This window comes from Electrona antarctica (genome assembly GCF_951216825.1).
Source record: "Electrona antarctica genome assembly, chromosome: 5".
Classification (NCBI taxonomy): domain Eukaryota; kingdom Metazoa; phylum Chordata; class Actinopteri; order Myctophiformes; family Myctophidae; genus Electrona; species Electrona antarctica.
In genome coordinates, this window is record NC_136810.1 from 7,673,274 (window position 1) to 7,696,043 (window position 22,770).

The 22,770-nt window shown below is 41.1% G+C and overlaps 2 protein-coding genes and 1 long non-coding RNA gene across 3 annotated transcripts in view; 1 reads left to right on the forward strand and 2 right to left on the reverse strand.

Annotated features, from left to right (window-relative positions):
• The window catches only part of LOC306923254 (aminopeptidase N-like), a gene marked incomplete at both ends in the record, with an annotated part of 44,217 nt that extends 30,234 nt beyond the window's left edge, over window positions 1-13,983 (forward strand). The window contains 13 exons of the mRNA XM_079501287.1: window positions 533-598; window positions 1,476-1,642; window positions 4,414-4,490; window positions 5,911-6,041; window positions 6,457-6,512; window positions 7,168-7,315; window positions 8,001-8,092; window positions 8,684-8,791; window positions 9,822-9,989; window positions 10,534-10,674; window positions 10,967-11,048; window positions 11,921-12,064; window positions 13,918-13,983. Coding sequence (XP_079357413.1) covers window positions 533-598; window positions 1,476-1,642; window positions 4,414-4,490; window positions 5,911-6,041; window positions 6,457-6,512; window positions 7,168-7,315; window positions 8,001-8,092; window positions 8,684-8,791; window positions 9,822-9,989; window positions 10,534-10,674; window positions 10,967-11,048; window positions 11,921-12,064; window positions 13,918-13,983 — 1,446 coding nt within the window. The remainder of the gene's footprint in view (window positions 1-532; window positions 599-1,475; window positions 1,643-4,413; window positions 4,491-5,910; window positions 6,042-6,456; window positions 6,513-7,167; window positions 7,316-8,000; window positions 8,093-8,683; window positions 8,792-9,821; window positions 9,990-10,533; window positions 10,675-10,966; window positions 11,049-11,920; window positions 12,065-13,917) is intronic.
• Window positions 13,984-14,220: 237 nt separating this feature from the next.
• On the reverse strand, window positions 14,221-16,746 carry LOC306923369. Its single transcript, XR_013790051.1, has 2 exons — window positions 16,449-16,746; window positions 14,221-14,783 (listed from the first exon to the last, which is right to left on the reverse strand). It is a non-coding gene; the product is annotated as an uncharacterized lncRNA (long non-coding RNA).
• A 2,603-nt stretch (window positions 16,747-19,349) lies between these two features.
• sv2bb (synaptic vesicle glycoprotein 2Bb) overlaps window positions 19,350-22,770 on the reverse strand; it is a gene marked incomplete at its 5' end in the record, with an annotated part of 36,263 nt that continues 32,842 nt past the window's right edge. Inside the window, 3 exons of the mRNA XM_079500642.1 lie at window positions 19,350-19,747; window positions 20,660-20,819; window positions 21,602-21,802. Of these exons, the coding sequence (XP_079356768.1) occupies window positions 19,564-19,747; window positions 20,660-20,819; window positions 21,602-21,802 (545 nt within the window). The 3' untranslated portion in view covers window positions 19,350-19,563. The remainder of the gene's footprint in view (window positions 19,748-20,659; window positions 20,820-21,601; window positions 21,803-22,770) is intronic.

The window sequence follows — 22,770 nt, forward strand, 5'->3', positions numbered from 1 at the left end:
GTTACGTTACTGTATATATATATAGCCTGGCCTAACCAGCGTGTTCTCTGGTCTAGAGGGGCGGGGCGTGGCTGAGACTTGCGCTGGGGTGGCGGTGGCTCAGGGGTAGAGTTTCCGGATGGCAACAGCAAGGTCGCCAGTTCGAACCCGGGCTCCCCCAGAGTTAGTGGCGAAGTGTCCTTGAGCAAGACACTGAACCCCTAATTGCTCCTGATGTGCTGGTTGGTGCCTTGCATGGTTTCTGCCGCCATCAGTGTATGAATGTGTGTGTGAATGGGTGAATGTAATGCACAATCTATGTAAAGCGCCTTGGATAAAGGCGCTATATAAATGCACCATTTACAATTTAGAATATTGGTTCACCGATCTGAGTATACAGTACACTACAGTAGTAGCCTATGTATATTTAGATTGTCTGTATGAATGTGAATGAGGACTTATCACTTCCTGGAAATGAAAGATGGTATATTATTACGGTTATTCACCAGTGATCTCATAATAGCATACTGAGATGTGATGCATTCTTCCCCAGAGCTACCTAAATCATTTTGCCTATGGCAACACGGCAGGCACAGACTTGTGGGACCATCTTCAAATGGTAAGAACTTTAACTTGTTTTGCAAAGTAATCCCTACTACTACATTACATTTACATTTGATTTAATAACCGTCTAATAGGGGAAATATAAATGACCCAGGGGACGTGGGTTTGACATCAGGACGTTGGTACTCTAGCTGGGTTTCTCAAACTTTTCCATGTCAAGGACCAGCAAATGAATATGTATTTGTCCACCTGAAAATATTTTGGGCCAGGGACATACTTGAGAGAAGATGTGTGTGTGTGTGTGTGTGTGTGTGTGTGTGTGTGTGTGTGTGTGTGTGTGTGTGTGTGTGTGTGTGTGTGTGTGTGTGTGTGTGTGTGTGTGTGTGTGTGTGTGTGTGTGTGTGTGTATGTATATATATATATATATATATATATATATATTTGAAGTTTAAAATAGAGTTCAAGTGTTTGAATTATTGCTCAATTCGCTGGGGACCCCCTGGAGTATCCCCCTCAAAGACCCCTGGCGATCCCTGAACCCCACTTTGAGAAGCACTTTTCTAGAGGTGTTGAACACTGAACTTCCACAATAAGCGGATGAAGCAGCAGCTTAATTACCTGGGCTATACTGTGGCCTTAAATCCATTTTGACCTGAGATCAGATTCTAAAAATGTCTTCTACATCCTGACAGTTTTCTGAAAAAGCTATGTTTCTATGTCAGTGGTTCCTCGACTTTTCAAAAATAGCAGACCTACAAGCTCGTAGCGCGCCACTCGGTGGCGCGCTATGAGCTTGTAGATCTGCTATTTTTCAATAGCTAAAGCATAACATAATGCTAACACCAAAATGGGTTCCCGCCCCAAAATGGGTTAAATCCACCTCAAAGTATTATCTTTACATTGGATATCTGCCTGTCATGTTTCCTCCATAGGCGGTAGATGCCAACAACGGTACAGTGACCCTTCCTGCTGGGGTCAATGACATCATGAAAGGCTGGGTCTTTCAAATGGGCTTCCCTGTGGTCACCATAGATACCTCTACTGGAGCATTATCCCAGAGGCACTTTCTACTGGACCCAGAGCCTAATGTCTCATACAAGTAAGACGCAGCTCGTAAATTGCAAAAACAACAATTAGAATAAATTATGTCATTTTTTAAGGTTTTTTTTTAAGTTCTCTTTTTTTTGTGTTTTTTAAGATTTTGTTTTAAGTTAAGTTTTTTTTTAAGTTAAGTTTTTTTTAAAGTTTTTCCTTTTAAAGTTTTTCCTTTTTAAGTTTTTTTTTTAAGTTAAGTTTTTTTTTAAGTTAAGTTTTGTGTGTGTGTGTGTGTGCGTGCGTGCGTGCGTGCGTGCGTGTGTGTGTGTGTGTGTGTGTGCATGTGTGTGTGTTTTTGTGTGTGATACAGCTGCGCCCTCTGGTGGTGGGCGGGTGGTGTTACAGCGTGACACACACAAGGTGCTGCCACACGGTCAAAAGAGCTGCGCACGTTCTCGGCTGCGCGTAGCTTAAAGCTTGAGTTTTTAGACAGCTGGTGGATGGACATTAAGCTCCACCTCCGCCGAATACTTGCGCGACGGCCAGATTCCCGGAAACGCTCTACTCCGCTCAAGTCTTCCGCGGAGGTGGAGCTTAATTTCCATCCACCAGCTGTCTAAAAACTCAAGCTTTAAGCTGCGCGCAGCTTAAGAAGTGCGCAGCTTAAGAAAGTTTTGCGCTCAGGTGTGGAGACGGTGACACAGACACACAGACAGACATGATCTGCTGGGTCTCATAGTAAATGCTCACTGCGTTCGCAAGCAATAAGTATGTCACATGACCACATCATCACACAGCAAAAACACTATTCTTCACACCCGCCGTGAAGTACATTTCTACCTTGCAGTGTTGTTTTTGGCAGCAAATTTTGATTTTAGTTTTAGTCGTAGTCTTTTGAATAGTTGTAATTTAGTTTTAGTCACATTTTAGTCACCTGGAATGTTTTAGTGTTAGTCTAGTTTTAGTCGACTAAAATGTATTTTGGCGGGCCTTGATGCCGTCGTAATGACTGTTTTTACACTTGCTGAAAATGGCAGATCTACAAGCTCAAGCTTGTAGATCTGCTATTTTCAGCATGCAACCAAGTGTAAAAGGACTTATACTGAATCTCTTGTCCACTATAAGTCCCTTCCTAACATTTTAGTCTAGTTTTTATCTGTTATCTGAAATTGTCAATATATTTAGTCTTAGTTTTAGTCATCATAGCTTAGTTTTCATTTAGTTTCCATTTAGTTTTCGTCGGTGAGAAAAGGTAGTCGACGAACATTTTTCGTCTTAGTTTTAGTCAACGAAAACAACATTTCTACCCTGGGATCCAGCCTGGTTCACTTTCTTTTCCTCACAGCGACTGAGAAAAGTGAATCATGCTGGATCCCAGGCTGGTACAGTTGGAGGCCATCGATATTGTCCTTTTCTTTTTGCTGAGGTTTGCGTGATCTGCGCAAAAGGACAGTTAACCCATTTTGGGCGGGAACCCCTTTTGGTGTTTTAAACATTATGTTATAATTTAGCTATTGGAAAATAGCAGATCTACAAGCTCATAGCGCGCCACCGAGTGGCGCGCTACGAGCTTGTAGGTCTGCTATTTTAGAAAAATCGTGAAAATATTTATTTCAGAAAACTGGAGGATTTAGAAGGATTTTTTTTTTATTTTGAGGTCAGGCCTAAATGGGTCAAATGATAAGGGACAATATCGGTGGCACCCAACTGTACATTTTATCTCTTGCTTGATTCATGGGTGCTTAATCACGTCATGTGCGTCACGACGTCATTCTCAGCCAGTGTCGAGTTTGACAGCAAAGTTGTTTTTTAGTCCTAGTTTTTTTAATAAATTCCAAGCAACCAAGCATAAAATGACTTGTCCTTAGTTCTACTGGATATCTTCTCCACTAGTCCCTCCCTATCATTTAGTTTTAATTGTCAATATATTTAGTCATATTAGTTTTAGTCATCATAGCTTAGTTTTGATTTAGTTTTTGTCAGTAAAAAATGGCAGTCGACCAACATTGTTCGTCACAGTTTTAGTTGACAAAATGAACAATGTGAATTTGCATCTATCTTTGCATTGACTTTGTAATCGTGCTGTGATAAAATATAATTATATAAAATATATATCTTTGCATCAGTTGTTGACAAGTGCTTTTAATGTACAATTGGACCATGATCCACATAGAAAATCATGTATTCTTCCCTTTACATCTTCCTTCCCTAGCTCCCTCCTTTTTTCTTTAGTTATTTATTCCTACCACTCATTCATGCTTTCCTGCTAGATCAGGGCTGGGCAACTGGCGGCCCGGGGGCCACATGCGGCCCCCACCTTCACTTAATGTGGCCCTCAGGTTAATGTCATAATACTGATATAATATTGGTTTCAACTGTTTACAATTCCACAACATGCAAACATGACCCGCTTTAATTACTTCAGTCTAAATTAGTAGCTCATTGCGCAACACAAGTATAATTAAAGGCATTTGAAATTACATAAAAATGTAAATTTTCAGGATTCCAATTCAAAAATAGCAAAAATTAATTCAAGATTTCATTTCGAATATAGCAAAAATAGGCGATCTACAAGCTCAAAACGCGTCGCATCACGACGCGTTTTGAGCTTGTAGATCGGCTATTTTTGCTACGACTAATATATGGCCCTAGGGAGTGATTGTGGAAATATAGTGGCCCTCTCCATCGTCAAAGTTGCCCACCCCTGTGCTAGATCATGATGTAGAACCCATTGAATCTCTCTCTCTCAGTCAGTAATTACTCAGACTCACTAATCCTATGTGGGGATTACCTATGAATGAATGATTTACACATACTGTATGTGTTTGTTGTCAGCAATACATGGCTGATTCCTATCAGGTGGATGAAGCCAGGAGAGGTCCAGGGAGACACGTGGCTGATGGAGAAGTCAGGTATGAACCAACCTGTACTGTTGTGGGTCCTTTTAGCAATCAGCAATATAATTATATATCACTTTGCTAATGACAGTAAGTATGTTTGCACTTAGCAGTGATGTAGCTACCATGCTAAGCTGACAATTTACAATTTAGACATTTAGCAGATGCTCTTAGGCCCCATTTACACTGGCAGCCATTTACACATCTGAGCCACATCCAGATTGGAATCTGATTTGTCTAAATGAGTCATGTGACCATTTAAACCAATCGGATTTCAATCTTTATGTGGCTCAGATCTGATTCAGGCTGGATTTGTCTGCCAGTGTAAATGGGGCCTTAGTCCAGAGTGACTTACAGTTGGAGGCCATCGATATTGTCCTTTTCTTTTTGCTGAGGTTTGCGTGATCTGCGCAAAAGGACAGTAAACCCATTTTGGGCGGGAACCCCTTTTGGTGTTTTAAACATTATGTTATAATTTAGCTATTGAAAAATAGCAGATCTACAAGCTCGTAGCGCGCCACCGAGTGGCGCGCTACAAGCTTGTAGGTCTGCTATTTTTGAAAAATCGTGAAAATATTTATTTCAGAAAACTGGAGGATTTAGAAGGATTTTTTAAAATTTTGAGGTCAGGCCTTAAATGGGTCAAATGATAAGGGACAATATCGGTGGCACCCAACTGTACAGTAGCAAGGAAAACGTGTGGTAATACATCAAATAATTTAGGATCATACAGTAGGTAAACCAAGAACCTATCATCAGTCTACTCTAAACAGTGTAATACATATGCATTATACGGTAACAAACATCTATCATCTGTACTTTGAGACTATATATACACTATAGGATGCCATGTGTACAAATGACCTGGCATCTGTCTATCTAAATTACATTTTAGCCTTTGCATAAGCCTGCAAGGTCATCTAAAAAACTGATTTCTTCTTTATTTTTATTTTTTTTAATAAAATCAGGTTGTATAATTTTCTGAGACAGTATGTTTTGGACATTAACTTACAAGCAGATTTGGAATTAACCCATTTTGAAAGAATATAATATTCAAAGATGTGTGCCGCATTTTTACGATTTTTCAAAAATAGCAGACCTACAAGCTCATAGCGCGCCACTCGGTGGCGCGCTATGAGCTTGTAGATCTGCTATTTTTCAATAGCTAAAGTATAACATAATGCTTAGTTAAAACACCAAAAGGGGTCCCCGCCCAGAATGGGTTAATCTGAAACAGGCTGACACATAGGCATACAGTACAATGTAACACAATGCATAATGCAGTGCCTCAGCGTTGCTGCATGCACTGCTGTTTTCTGCAACACAATGTGCAGCATGTGCACATGGGACATTATCGACGTTATCTGTCTATGTTTACATTATCTTGCTCTCTTCACAGTTCAGTGAGTTGACACTATCTTTATTTCTCTTCCAGGGGTGAACAGCGAGATGAAGAGTGGTGGTGATTGGGTTCTGGCCAACATCAATGTGACAGGTTATTATAGAGTCAACTATGATCTTGGCAACTGGGAAAGACTCCTCACACAACTCAACACAGACCACCAGGTGCACAACTATTTAATGTCAAACCACAGATCAAGAACTATTGACATCATCTTCAGACATAGCCACCCTGTAATACCATTATGTTTTAACCCATTTTTGACCTGATATCAGATTCTAAAAATGTCTTTTACATCCTGACAGTTTTCTGAAAAAGCTATGTTTCTATGTCAGTGGTTCTTTGATTTTTCAAAAATAGCAGATCTACAAGCTCATAGCGCGCCACCGAGTGGCGAGTAGCTTGTAGATCTGCTATTTTTCAATAGCTAAATTATAACATAATGCTAACACCAAAAGGGATTCCCGCCCAAAATGGGTTAATTCATACAATTGGTAATTTCACCCTGCTGTTCATGTTCCACATTATAAACATTTATGTTGCCACTAACCGTTTGATCAACTAGAGAATGTTTTGCAGGTTGTACCAGTGATCAACAGGGCACAACTGGTGGATGATGCTTTCAATCTGGCCAGGCAAGTTTCAGTGTCCACTACTGTCCACCTTAAACTAACGGCATTGTGAGTCATTGATTGGCAAACCAAACACAATGGCAGTGCTCATAAAACCCTCCTTTACGAGACATTGATTGATCTAGGGCAGTGTGTGTGTGTGTGTGTGTGTGTGTGTGTGTGTGTGTGTGTGTGTGTGTGTGTGTGTGTGTGTGTGTGTGTGTGTGTGTGTGTGTGTGTGTGTGTGTGTGTGCGCGCGCGCGCGCGTCTGTCTATTTGCCTGGAGTTAATCTCGCAAACCACGCTGGACTGATGGCCACATATGTTGTGCGCGCTGCCAGTAGGCCAACTTAGTCGTCTTCAGGGGCGGTGGTGGATCAGGGGTAGAGTGGCTGGATGGTAACCGTGAGGTTGCCAGTTCGAACCCGGGCTCCCCCAGAGTTACTGTCGAAGTGTCCTTGAGCAAGACACTGAACCCCAAATTGCTCCCGATGTGCTAGTTGGTGGCTTGCATGGTTTCCGCTGCCATCGGTGTATGAATGTGTGTGTGATTGTAATGCATAATCTCTGTAAAGTGCCTTGGATAAAGGCACCATTTAACATTTACTTCATGACTTAGTTTCCTCATTGATGATCATGAAAGTAATATGAATCTCCATCTCCATGACTGTTCCTCCAGGGCCTCTTTGCTTCACACGACTCTCGCCCTGAGGACGACCCTCTATCTAGAAGGAGAGACACAATACATGCCCTGGCAGTCTGCGCTGAACAACATGCACTATTACTACCGAATGTTGGACCGCACTGAGGTGTATGGGCCTCTGCAGGTATAATATCTGAGTCTCTCTCTTATTCATAATGTCTTTCTGTGTGTTGGTGTAAGTGCCTGCATGTCTGCATGAATACAAGAACACTCGCTGCAAAACACGCTCGCCCCAGCTCTGATCTGGTGACCTCAGAACGTTAAGGTTAGGAAAAAATATGAATAACGTAACTTCAGTAAAACTATGTAATGCAAGAACCACTGGGGGAGAGTTTTGTGTGTGTGTGTGTGTGTGTGTGTGTGTGTGTGTGTGTGTGTGTGTGTGTGTGTGTGTGTGTGTGTGTGTGTGTGTGATAACAGAAGTGAACAGCAACAATACATACACAAGCACATTAAGATGACCCAACCTGCAGTGGTGAGAAGTAACTAAGTACATTTACTCAAGTACTGTAGTTTTGAGGTATTTTTTACTTTCAATTTTCTGTACCAATTTACTAGTTACTTTGCAGATTTTGATTATTATCATAATAAAAAAATAATCACCACCCCTACCAACCAGCGGCTGTGATTGTCGGTCTCTTCCACAAGGTGGCACTATTATGGCATTTTTCTTTCTCAGGACCTGCAGGTCAACTTCTTGTATTGAGAGGATGAACTTAAAAACTTTTATAACCAGTTTATAACCTGATGCAAACCTGATGCACAGTTACTTGAATAACTAGAACAGCATCAAATCTTTACATTTCTAGGACTACATGAAGAAGCTGGTGACTCCTCTCTTCCTGTACTTCAAGAACGAGACGTCAGAATGGACGCAGGTTCCACCTGGACACACTGACCAGTAAGTGGTCTGGATATATACTTCATGCCAGTAGTTCTCAAACTGTTTCATGTCAAGGACCCCCAGATTTATATTGTATTTGGCCGCGGACCACCATATCAAAATGTTTTGTGGCAGGGTCACCCAGAAGAGAAGATTTTATGTTAACCCGTTTAGGCCTGACCTCAAAATTTAAAAAAAATCTTCTAAATCCTCCAGTTTTCTGAAATATTTTCACGATTTTTCAAAAATAGCAGACCTACAAGCTCGTAGCGCGCCACTTGGTGGCGCGCTATGAGCTTGTAGATCTGCTATTTTTCAATAGCTAAATTATAACATAATGCGGGGTTCCCACACAAAATGGGTTAAACATTTTCAAAATGTTTAACATGTCGTGATATTGTTTATGATGGTAGGTAAAGTCATTGAGATTGGAACACAGTCTTACAACTTGGTAATGCTAGCATGTTCTCTACGCTGATATTTCCAAAGCAGTATTTTACACAAAGCTAACTGGTTCAATGAAGCATAGGCTACTGTAGGGTAGGCACTAATTAACATCTCTTGGGAGTCAGTATAGTGTTAATCATGTGTGTCTCTCCCCTACTGCAGATACAACCAGGTGAATGCTATTGATATGGCCTGCAAAACAGGAGTGGCAGAATGCCAGACTTTAACCACCACATGGTTCAAACAATGGATGGACACTCATCACAATACGTTAGTACTACACCCACTTGTAACCTTCCATCTCTGCCTCTGTTGTGTGTCTATGTACCTCGCTGGGTGGTTGTCTGACTGACCTCATGTCAGTACTGTTGTGTCAAAATGCTGGAAAACGCCTTTGACGAGGTACAAGTACGGTTGCCAACTTTGAACTACCTCTGAAATCCAATTAAGGGACACGAGTGGGACAACCTTATATCTGTGACAGAAGAATATAAAACTGTCACTATATATATTGTACAGTTTTTGTATTTTATATTAATCACTTCATATTCCATATTCAAAAATAGCCGATCTACAGGCTCTCAGCATGTCGCAACGTGACTTGTGAGCTTGTAAATACATTTGGGGTAGACAAGAGAAAAAAGTACTGAGACAACTCGGGTCCAGTTCACTAAGTTCAGAGGGTTTGTTGTCACTGTTTACAACCTGTGTTCTTATAGTGTATCGTATATGAGCTGTTTGAAATCATAAGACTTGTGTCATTGATTGATTCCCCAAAATAAGGAACACAGTGTCCCTTAATCATTTCAATAAGGGACACGTCTAATTAGTTTTCAAATGAGGGATTTCACAGGATGGTTGGCAACCCAAGGTACAAGTGGTATTGATTGATCATGTATTTTACTGTGCTGTGCCAGTTAACTCACTCCATGCCACATGATGCCTTATGACGCCTATACCTAAGGCTTCACTCACACCTATACATCTAGCATACAACATTGATGCATGCTAGATCTAAACAAAGGGTTTGTTTACATCTTGCCCCAATGCATTTCCAATGGAAGTCACATGGTTTGATACAACATTTTTGCCTACAAGCTGATGTATGTATGTTGTATGTGTTTCGACTGCCCCCCTCCCCCTCATACAACACGTTTGTCTCTTCAAACCACGTGACTCCCATTGGAAATGAATTGCGAGCTTGCAACAGTCAACAAGTCTCATGCATCAGCTATACAACATTCGGTTGTGACAGTGTGAGTGAAGCCTTAATGATAAGCTAATCCTATTGTGTTGCCAGGATTCATCCCAACCTGCGTTCGTCGGTGTACTGCAGAGCCATGGCAGCAGGGGGCGAGGCAGAGTGGAAGTTTGGCTGGGACCAATTTAAGAACGCTACACTTGCCAGTGAAGCTAGCAAACTGATGCACGCTCTTGCGTGTACCAACGACACACAACTCTTGAAAAGGTGTGTGTGTGTGTGTGTGTGTGTGTGTGTGTGTGTGTGTGTGTGTGTGTGTGTGTGTGTGTGTGTGTGTGTGTGTGTGTGTGTGTGTGTGTGTGTGTGTGTGTGTGTGTGTGTGTGTGTGTGTGTGTGCATCACACAGTTGATCTATTTGGAGGAGAATGTGCTTCTGCACCCATAATCTTTTCCGGTGTTTGTAATTTGACAGAAACGTATAACCTATGATGACTGTGAATACGGTCGTTCATGTGTGTTGTTTTTCTGTACATTATGAAAGTGTTTGGATTCAGTCACTGAGACACATGTTTTTTAAAGATATTTTTTGGGCTTTTTACTCACCTTTATTGAGTAAGTGGAGACAGACAGGAATGAAGAGAGAGAGACAGGGAGTGACATACAGCAAAGTTAGTCAGGATTGGGACTCAAACCCGCAATGCGCTGTCATTAGGAACCTACTGGTGCCCGGACCGCTAGGTCCGGGCACGTGTGCGTGTGCGTGTGCGTGTGCGTGTGCGCATGTGTCACTCCGTCTCTTCTGCCCTTCCAGGTATCTCTCCTATACCTTAGAGCCCAATATGATCCGGAGGCAGGATGCCACTTCAGTCATCGTCTCCATTGCCGGTAACAGAGAGGGGCAAGACCTGGCCTGGGACTTTGTCAGGACAAACTGGGAATACATGTTTACATAGTGAGTGTTATACAGTAATGCACTGTCAATAGATAGAATAAAGATGTGTGTGTGTGAGAGAAAGAGACGATGATTTCTTCAGTTACATTTGCAGTAACAGTGTTCAACTGTGAGTGCATTAAGAAATGAGCAAATTGAAAGGAACTGGTTATAGTATTGAATAATAAAGAATTCAATAATTAATCAAAGTCAGAGATAATGAACCCCACTGTGTCACCCGAGTGCCTGCGTTTCCATTTTGATACCCACATCCACATGGATTTCAGCCTTGAACCGTTTTGTTGTGTTTCAGCTATGGAAAAGACTCCTTCAACTTTGCCAACTTGATCAGTGGAGTCACTGAGAGATTCTCTACTGAAGCTGAACTGCAGCAGGTTTGTGGTGGAATAATCAACATCACTTAGTACCTAACCTATGTACAAGAATGAACCATTTTCTATTAACCCTTTGAAATCGAGAAAGCAATCTGTGTAATTTTTATTTTATTTTAACCACTTTTACCATTATTTTATTCCTTCCTTGGCTATTGAAAAATAGCAGATCTACAAGCTCATAGTGCGTCACAAATATGAGCTTGTAGATCTGCTGTCTTTGAGAAATCATGAAAATGTGTGCAAATCTTTGAATATATATACCTATATTTTTAAAGCGAACATTCTTTTTCTGGGGGGCCCCTGGAACAAAATATTTTGAGATGGGGGGGGGTGGGGTCTACAAGCAGGTAGCAGATCTACAAGCAGATTTTCAAGCTCAAAGCATGTCACTTCATGCCAGACAGTGGCCTTGTGGTTAGTGTCCGCCCTGAAACTGGGAGGTCGGGGTTCGATCCCCGCCCGGGTCATACCAAAGACTGTAAAAATGGGACCCAATGCCTCCCTGCTTGGCTCTCAGCATCAAAGGGTTAATCCAACCCTTTGATCAAAGGGGTCAAATCTACTAATCAAATGATTCCCGAGTGCGGCACGACTGCAGTTCACCGCTCCTTGGCTGCGGCTCGCTGCTCCAAGAGAGTCAAATGCAGAGAACACATTTCACTGCGGTAACGTGTGTGACAAATCGTATGACTTTGACTTGACACACTGCTAGCTTGTACATCTGCTATTTTTGAAGAACATTGAAAACATATCAGAAAAAGTTTGAATAATCTTTAATTACAAAATAATGTGAGGGAACCACTGATTTAGAAGGTATTTATAGAATCGGCCCGGGTCTTATTGACTGTACATCCATGTCTGTGTCCCTGTAGCTTAAGGCCTTTGAAGAGGAGAACGGTGACTTCGGCTCAGCCACGCTGGCTCTGACACAGGCCTATGAGAGGACCACCGCCAACATCAACTGGCTACAAGAGAACAAACAAGACATCTTGGACTGGTTCAACAAGCAGAATATTGTGAGAGAGAGAGAGCGTGAGCTCTAAATAATAGTGTAGATTGTAGAACAAAAAGGGTAATTATATACATTTGATTGATTGGATACTGTATTAACACGTTTGAAAATGGCACAAAGAAGAAAAAGAAAACACAGTGCTAGTAAAAGGATAAAACAAAAATCCCTGGTGGTGGGGTCTGTTTCCATTTTGGTCCATTGTACCATGATGTTTAGAGTGAGTGACTGCCTCAGCCCCTGTCCATTGAGTTCAATGGACAGGTGGTGCCATCTTGAGAGCTTTTCAGCTATTACTTTCAATGGTGTTTGATTGATTGATTGAAATATTTATTAACAGTTTGCAGAATTACAGTACATTTCAAGCACAAACTCAATACAAAGACTGTTAACTGTGAGTGGACGACCCAATTAAGCATTACACTTGTTTACAAGAGGGTCCACCATGTTCAATTCATCAAAATGTGTGATGTCACGTTCCCTTTCTAAATCTAAATAAAGTTGTCTATAAGACTATACACTACAGCTTTAAGCGCATACAGTTAGTGGATGCGCTCACACACACGCACACACGCATGTTTTTTTGTCGTGTCTTATGTTTGAATTGATTATAAGTTTTTAACGTACTGCTTGTTTATTAGTGAACATCTTGTATGAGCTCTATAAAGGTTTTCTTTCTCACCTGCACTTATTTCTGTCTTAATAATTGTAATTTGTTACCATATGTACTGTTTTTATTGTGAACAATTGCTGATTGTTGAGCGATGAAGCAACTACAAACAAACAAACATATTAGATTGATATACTGTACAACATATTTGATATACTGTATTTATATATACAGTAGGTAGCAGCATTGGCTTTGGTGCTGCAATATGTTTAGGCAACTGATAATTGTCTTTTTAGGTAGGCTACAATACATGTAATGGCCAATTTCTTATAGCAGATTTAAAACAAGCACCTTACATTGTTGACCCCTCTCATAGGCCCCTCCCGCGTTGAAACATGGGGGTGGTTGAAACTCGTGCGCATGCTCTCCCTGGGTGTAGAGTAGGAGAGTAGCGACATGCTTTTAATTCGAGTTCCAAACATTGCTCCTATGGCTGGAACTATCCCATTGAGATAGAATGAGCACTTCCACATTCCATTACAATGGGAGTCAACGCTAGTGTCGCCACTCTTACTAGCACCATGGATAGCGCCTGTGTCAGCCAGTCTCCTGGAGGTAGAAAATACCAGTCTGTTTTTGACGTGTTTTATTTGTTAGCTAGTTACAACTTCGGGAAAATGGCTAAATCCTTCGTATATAAAAATAATAATAATTACCATTTAAACTTTGTGTGACCGTTACCGCAAATGTGTAGGCTACAGAGAGTTGTTAACTTTAGCAATAACAGAAGTTTACCAGATGACATGGCGCTGTTCTGCTTTCCATGGCTTGTGTTTGTGTGGGAGGGGAGACAGTCGTCATGGGACCATTAATCTAGTAAGTATTATTAGCCTATACCTAGCCTAAACATTTAGACTCTCGTAGAGTTTTTTTTGTCGATTCTGACGAGAGATTCGTCAGAATCGAAAAAAAAACTACGAGAGTCTAAATGTTTGGGCTAGCCTATACCTAGGCTGGACTCCTCATGTCTGTCTTCCAGTGTTGACTCTTTTGTGATACATGAGTGGGCAGCAGCATAGCTCTGGTCCATAGCCCTAATGCGGTTGCTGCCGTTGCATTAGAGCTATGGAACAGTAGCCTGGCGCGGCCAGGCTGGCCAAGCCAGGCTAATGGAACAGAGCTAGAGTGGGCAGTTGTCTGGAGGTTGGTTAAGGATTTCTGTCTTATTTATTCATCCCGACCTTGTCTAGCAAAACTCCAGTCCAGAGACCAGCTATGGGTCCTGCAGTGTGAGCTGGACTCTTTCCACTGTGTAGTTGTGCAGGAATCAGATGTGTTCAAGCTCTCAGCTTCTCTGGCTAATTATGTTGAGGATATGTCTTATTTGTTCAGACCCTGAGTCGTATATTCTCTTTTTCAACTCTTCCTCCATCATGCACCCAAGTTCAGAATATGGGACTTGAGTGTTTTGTTGCAAAGGGTCACTTCATTTACCAGTGTTTATTGTCCAGGTTTGGCATGTTTTTATGGGCAAACAAACAAAGGAAACTCACTGCAATGATGGATTCAGTCCATTTGTTTAATTTGTCACAGCCACAGAAACATACAGTAACCAAACAGAAAGAATAAATCAAATTAAACGTTACAACATTCTACACATACATAATAACCTTCAGCTTTTCCACAAACCGACAGACAAATATAAAAACTAAGGACAAATTATGGCTTTTTATTTGTTTTACATTAATGCCAGACACAGAATTTAAATCAAAAATAAATAAATGGTTACATGAATGGAAAAAAAGACACATTGTATTCATAATAAGCCATTTCACTGTTATACAAATGGAGCGGTGTGGTACCAGAATATCGACAAACACAAACTTTTAGGACATGCTTTGCACTAATAGATCTTGACCTTGATATTCAGCTTCACTTTGGCAATCCAACTAAAATTCTGAGAGTTTTAGTGAATACGTACAAGTCAAAAATAAATTAATACAAATAATTTTACTCCTCTGAAATGTGTGTGACAAATCTGGCAGAGAAACATGATTTTCCTCTCTGAGCATCTGAACGAGAAAAGAGAAAATAAATAAGAAAAAATAACTAACCTCTGAACTTTAACACAGTTCAGAGGTCATCTGAGCCTGGGACCTGCATACCGACAGGACTGTAAGGATCAAATTAATTAGTACAATTATTACTATAAAGACATAATAATAATACAATACAACGCATTGAACATAATGTGGTTGTTATCCTTTATGGCAGTTGTTCTCAACCATTTCAGGCTGGGACCCCCCCCCAAAAATAATCCTATTTGAACTGGGGACCCCCCCCCCCCCACTCTTCCACACTTGGAATGTAGGGGTTGAGGGCTAGGCATTCAATTTTTGGTTCCACAAGATAAAAATTGTGAAAATAGCAGATCTACAAGCTAAATGATGTGGGGAACCCCATGGGGATCCCAGCCCACAGGTTGAGTACCACTGCCTTATGGTACAATATAAAAGTAAAGATTCACTACATTTTAAATACTCAACATTGCTTCCACATCGAAGCTGTTCCATGGGACTAATGATGAACTGTGAAATTATGAGTGAGTGCATTTAGCATGTTGTTTTATCCAGTCTGCTAAAGAAGCTTGATTCTATTGAGCAGCTGTCGTTGACATTGCATATTATGTGGTAACATGTCTTGCTCTGCACACTGAGAGAATACAACAGACATGGGCAACACATTTAATCAGTGAAGATGAGAAAAGCTAGAGACCAATATTTGGGACACCAGCCATTATTTGACTTTTTTTGACACCATTATCAGCAATTTGTCCTGATTTCTAGCCTGGCATCCCTATTTTGTTTTTGCCAAAATAGTCGTTCTACAAGTTAAGTTGAAGGCAACATTTTTTTTAAATCTTGAATAGGGCATAAAATATTTTTATCTTTTCAACATTATCGGGATCGGCATCGGACACAAATCTGGCATTCTTAGGGCTCTATAAAAAAAGCAATGTTCTCGGTCTCTATGACCTGAAATAGTTGCCCTTGTCCCTGTTTAGTACACATTACAAGACATGATGAAACAACTTATGACGAATCTGTATCCAACTGGTGATGGTAGTGGTGGTGGTAGCAGTTACTTGAAAGCCAGAATGGGCTACAATATAGCAACATTTTTATTATATTTTTCGTTCTTACAGTGAGTCAGTAAACATTATCCAAGGACCGGTTTCATGTAGACCATTGAATTCCATCATATGTCAGATTTTACCCAAAGCAAACTACAGCTGATTATGGTTAAAAAGACAGGTTAACGAAGTCAGGTGTCTGACTAATCATCACTAATCAATCAGTCTGACTTCATCTGAACTGTAACAGCAGTGTTCAGTACGGGATACATATTTAAAATGTCGTCTTTCTGGGACAGTGAAATGATATCGGTCATTTAAGCAATATTACACGAGAGGGTGTGGGTTAATGTCTAGTGCTGATACTAGGCCTAACTCAGATTCCATGTGTTTTCTTACCAACAACCATAGGACAGATCTATGCCACAAAGAGTTGGAAACAAATGTATTTTGGTACATGTGTGAAATTGTGAATCCAGCTGTCGATGCATTTGGGAAATGGGTCATGCCTAATTTATACCTTGTCATACGACGGTGTTGCATGGCGAAGAATGCAGACATAGAACGTGTCGTACGACAAAAGTATAAATCAGGCTTAGCAAAGGGCACTATGATTTCAAAGGAAACCGGTCCAAGATATTTAAAAACGAGTCAACAACACACACCATGTCAAAAGACACATTGATTGAAACATTAAGCCCATAACAGAAAAATAACACACAAACATGCAGTCAGTCAGTCGAACAGTCGTAAATAACAACACACAGACAGGAATGTGCGCATCAGTGATGCAACTAGAGCATTTCCCCATACCTTATTACTTTATATATATATTTGTTCTCATAGACTTTCTCATATCTATACAATAAGGTTTCTTAAACGGAAAACTAAACGTGAAGCCTTTTTGAGGGGTTAAAATGTAAAATGTGCGTGTGTGAAGTTTTGTTCGAAAGAATACTGTGGAAAGCGTCCAGTGCATGGTGTAAAAAATGCACGATTTATGGGCAAGTTAAATGTAATGGAGAGTATGCACATGCATCACTTTTCTACCGGGACATGCCCCCCTCATATAGATTGAGTGGTAAAACATTGAGCAGCATGGAGCGTTTGAGTTTGGAAACTAGCTCATACCATGTCTATGTTGAATGTTTATGAAACAAACTTTGCAGATAGAAAAAGGATAGTTCAAGCTTTCCGTACATCTGTAATGTTGGTGAGTTTAATGTTTAATACAATCAGATTGCATGGGCTGTCAAGGCCAGAAAGTATTTCTTTTGCCACTTTTTTGCCACTCCCACATAATTTCCGGTGTCACGCGCATAGCCTCCATGTGTGTGTGTGTGTGTGTGTGTGTGTGATAACTTGTGAGACAGAAGTGAACAGCAACAATACATACACAAGCACATTAAGATGACCCAACCTGCAGTGGTGAGAAGTAACTAAGTACATTTACTCAAGTACTGTAGTTTTGAGGTATTTTTTACTTTCAATTTTCTGTACCAATTTACTAGTTTCTTTGTAGATTTTGATTATCATAATAAAAAAAATCACCACCACTGCCAACCAGCGGCTGTGATTGTCGGTCTCTTCCACAAGGTGGCACTACTATGGCATTTTTCTTTCTCAGGACCTGCAGGTCAACTTCTTGTATTGAGAGGATGAACTTAAAAAACTTACAGCTACACGTTTATAAGAGAAAGGGAAAAGAATAGATGAGATAAATAAAACGGATACATTGAAGATCCGGAGGTAATGTAGTAGGGAGATGAGAGAAAATTATGGTTTAGGGATTTTGACAGGAGGACATTAGAGGATAAAAATCTTACAACATCATCTTGGTGTATGAAAATACCCCATTGTACCCCACAAGTGCAGCATAAGACAGTGTAAACTATTAATCTATTCGAAATGGCAACATATTGAAAGATGTTGGTCTCTTTGCGCAGTATACGCAAACAAAAAAACAACGTTTGTTACCATTATTTTGAGTGCCTTGTGAGGGGGCTTCAGATGAATTATTTGTCATTGAAAATTATTGAATGAATTCATTTCTTGAACAGATGCATTTAAATTACTGTTCTGTTGATTGTCTACTCTACACTTTGTGGTACATGTGTAAGTATTGTATTTGTCCTCTGTGACAAACCCATTTTCAATCTCTTACTTACGAATGCTGTAACCCAGGCATGGTTTGTGGATGATATTATGTTCCGACTAGATCTGTGCCTCAGTAGTTCACCAAAAATGACTTATTTTCTATCGATTCAAAATCAACACCCCATGAAGCTCAGGACTTAAAAAAGAAAATAGCAGATCTACAAGCTCATAGCGCGGCACTCATTTCAACAGCTAATGTTTAAAATAATGGTTAAAGTGGTTATAAGGTGACACAGATGCGTCCTCGGGTATAAAGCCAATAATTTGATGACCGGCGGATCTCCGGTAGCCGGTAGGAGAACCAAAGTCATCAATATTGTTTTTGTTTGTTTGTTTGTTTGGGGGGGGAGGGGGGTGAACTACTCCTTTAAAACTGTCAAATACATTTGACTTGAAACGGAAATGCATAGCTTAAAATTTAATAAACTGCTGGGGATATATTTTGCACTTAGTAAAAAAAAAAAAACGGGGCCCTATGTATCATAATTGTTTGCAAGTCACAACGTAGTTGATAAAGACATAGCAACTTAGCAAGGGAATGTTATCTGTTCAGGTCTCCACAACAAGAGAATCGTTAAAACGCAACAGAACTAACTTCAAACAACCAGAAGCAGACATCTTCTATTTATACTGTATACACATAATGGTTACAAGACAATTGAACCATTTTTGGTCACATCATTTTATGGCCATAGATTTGATGGGGGATGTTCAAAGTGTCTGGTATCGAGATATACAGTTTGGCAGAATTGAAATCAACAACATGGAAACTTGTTTCAAACTGGATTCACTTACTTTCATTACTTTCATCATTCTACTCATCAACCTGTAATACATGACATGTATTACATGTTGTCCACACACCTAAACCAACCGCCATTATGACCATACGTCAGGGGTCTTCAACGTTTTTCAGGCCAAGGACCCCTTAGCTGAGAGAGATGTAGCCCCACTACATATTGTATAAAATTGTGTTGCAGATTAAACGTTTCATATGTTTTATAGATTGCTTCATACTGCATAGACTTGTTTGAAGACTCTGCCATCAATGTATGTTGGACATTTAACCACTTAAACAGTCACTCTGTACTTGGTCTGCTCTTTTTTCCCTCTGCCTGAAATAGCAGATCTACAAGCTCAGCTTGCAGATCTGCTATTTTCGGCTAATGTTCCCCTCAGAATAGGCATGCTACGATTCAAGTGGTTATTAAAAAAAAAGTTCTTCTCACACAAAGATTTGGCGGACCCCCCTGTAGTAACTCTGAGGACCCCCTGTTGATTCTGTTGAAGACCCCTGCTTTACGTAAACAGCATCCCTTCCCCCTCTCTCGACACCCGCGCAAAACCTGCGACGAAAATGTTTCAAATACTTGAAATAAAACAAACCAGCTGAATTCTACTATAAACGATAATGCAAGCTAAGCTGCCCATGTTATACTGTCTGGTCGAGTGCTGGCCGGTGAAGTCAGTTATATGGCATCATTAAAGCAGTATTCAAATGTTTGAAACACTTTGCAAGATTGGGGTGTTACTTTTGCTGTATAGCTCTAACATGTCTGATCCCACCCCTCATCCCAACATGACCTTGGCTTTGACCTTTGAACCCTCACTGCAGGATCTTCTCTCGGGTGTCGGGCAGCTTGAGCGCCACTAGGCCGCCACAGACCAAGGCGGTGAACGACAGCAGGATGGGCACAGCCTTGGTGACGCCCACAAAGCTGGCGAAGATGGAGCTGCCCAGCACGGCCGCCAGTTTACACAGAGCGTTCAGCACTCCGAACGCAGTTGCCCTGAGAGAGGGAGAAGATTCACAGAGGAAGAAAATGAGAGAGGTAACTTATGCTCAAGAATGTTAAAAGGAGAACTTCAACTTTTTCTGTGGATGGATGTGCAGTCATTACTGATGGTCAGTGTAGTCCATTGAAATGATCAAAGAAATGAAATACTCAATGCACACTACTATATTGATGGAGAAATTTGGAACAGAACGGTCACCAACAGCTATTCCTAAATGTAACCTCAGTAAAACTATGCCTAAACCTAACCTTGTTCCTAATCTTAACCTCAGTAAAACTATACCTAACCCTATTCCTATACGTAACCTCAGTAAAACAAGTTTGATTGATTGATTGATTGATTGAAATATTTATTAACAGTTTGCAGAATTACAGTACATTTCAAGCACAAACTCAATACAAAGGCTGTTAACTGTGAGTGGACGACCCAATTAAGCATTACACTTGTTTACAAGAGGGTCCACCATGTTCAATTCATCAAAACATTTAGAGACGTACAAATAGACACTTCTATATAGACAAAGAACAGAACAGGAATTCATCATAATGGAGGTAAAAAGTCTACAAGAACCGCTGGGGGTGAGTGGTCCGTGGGAAAAAGTGTGGGTGAGATGGTAACCATTCCGGTTCTGGTTACCATCCTGCCTACAGAGTGCATGTGCCAAAAATACATTGCATTGCAATGGTTTGTCATTTGCAGAGGCATTATGTTCAGCTGCATTGCTTACAGCGCAGTTTTTAACATAATATTAGCCCTAGAGGAAAATAAACTACAAGATCAGCCTAGGGTTTCATTCCTTCTTAAAGACAAGACACGCTTGCCACCGCTCTGACTAATGAGTGGAAATATGGCTGAAATTCAGAAACAGCTGGAATTTCACAATGAGATCCTTGTATATACTGTACCTTTTGGAGCACGGGTACAGTTCCACGGTGACCACCTGTATGCCGTTCCAGGCAGCCACGCTCACACCACAGAACAGACACTGCAGGGCGATGAGCGCTGACTGACTGAAACCCAGGAATAGGAAGAAGGTACAGCCTGCCGAGATCAACATGGAGCCACCTGTCATGTAGGAGGAGAGGGAGACGTAGGGAGAGACATAGGAAGTGACCGACTGTGTTGCTTCCCCAGCCAAACAACAATATTTTCATACAGGCTGCCACTGCACCACATAATGATTTTATAATCATATGAACAAGGCATATGCCTCTAAATAAATATTAAAAAGCTCATGTCTGGTGAAGAGCCGGTGGGCTCGAAACGTCACGTCCAATGGTGTAAAGGAACCAAACAATTTGTTTAACCCATTTTGACCTGAGATCAGATTCTAAAAATGTCTTCTACATCCTGACAGTTTTCTGAAAAAGCTATGTTTCTATGTCAGTCGTTCTTCGAATTTTCAAAAATAGCAGATCTACAAGCTCGTAGCGCGCCACTCGGTGGCGCGCTATGAGCTTGTAGATCTGCTATTTTTCAATAGCTAAAGCATAACATAATGCTAACACCAAAAGGGGTTCTCGCCCAGAATGGGTGTTAACCCAGTGTGCAGACTTTATTCTTTGTGGATTCTGACCTCAGCTCAGAACATGGTTTTCAGTGAGTGGATGTGTGCTTTATTTTATTTCTCTATATACCTCTAAATAAACATTGAAAAGCTCAAAGGCATTATAATTAAGCATCAATACATGCAAAAAAGTAGTACAAAAAATGGAAACTCATAACTTGGTGCAGAATCCTTTCACAACCAATTTAAAAAGTGTTCTCTCCCCTGTGCTGATGTCTAAAATAAAGACCCCCACTCAAAGAAACCTTCAACAAACTGAAAACTTAAAAAGAACAATCACCTATGATCTTAATCCTGCCAATTTTCTCCATGAAGAGGGCAGAGATGATGTTGCCAGGCAACACCGCCAGGCTCCCCAGGAAGCTGACCAAATAAATGAGAACATCGTTGTCGTCTAGAGTGTCCAGGTGGCAGCCGTGTTTGTTGTGGCTGAAGGATGAGTTCTCCATCCTACAATCGATGAATTTCTCCTTCCATAGATCTGCAGAAAACAACGCAATTAAGTAAACGGCATGCTTGCTCACACACTCTTTGTGAGCATGCTGTGAGTGTACAAAAGTAGAATCTGGTGCGCCTGCGGCGTGCTCGCGTCTAACGCCATGCCGCCCGTGTTGTTGTTTCTCTGTGTATATCGTGTGTTACTGACCCTGTTGTTGTTTTGAGAGAGAGAGAGAGAGAGAGATAATCCTAGTGTGTCCGTGTTGTTGTTGTTTCACCACAGTTGTGGGAAAGCCCCGTGGTGACCGTCTTTTGTCCGTGCTGGGTACCTTTCCCTTGTTCGAGTAATGTAGGAAGCCGCTCTGTGATTGGCCAGTAATCGCAGACCCCACAACGCTGGGTTGAAGACGCAGAGGCCTTCAACGTATCACAGCGAGAAAGCACAGGCGTGAACGGCACTTCCGCATACGCATACATCACGGTGTATAGGTGCTGCCAGACTTACTAAAGAGCCGCGCACGTTCTCGGCTGTGCGCAGCTTCTTTTTCCGGGTTTTTAGACAGCTGGTGGATGGAAATTAAGCTCCACCTCCACGGACGACTTGCGCGATGGCCAGATTCCCGGAAACGCTCTCCTCCACGCAAGTCGCCCGCGGAGGTGGAGCTTAATTTCCATCCACCAGCTGTCTAAAAACTCGGAAAATAAGCTGCGGACAGTGTAAGACGTGCGCTGCTGTCGGCCGTTTTGCGATTAGGTGTGGAAACACTGTATGACTTGGCCACCTGAACTGGCGCACAAAGTTGTGCACTCCATAGGCACAAATATGGGGGCGTGAAATTCTCCCACATGTAATGCATTTGTACACTTTCAGAGTTGCATGTCTTTAAAGCAGTGTTACTTTTGACAGCAAATTCTGATTTAGTTATTCTTTTGAAGAACTATTTTAGTCATCTGAAATTGTTTACTCTTAGTCTAGTCTTAGTTGACTACATATCAAAATCTTTTGGCTCA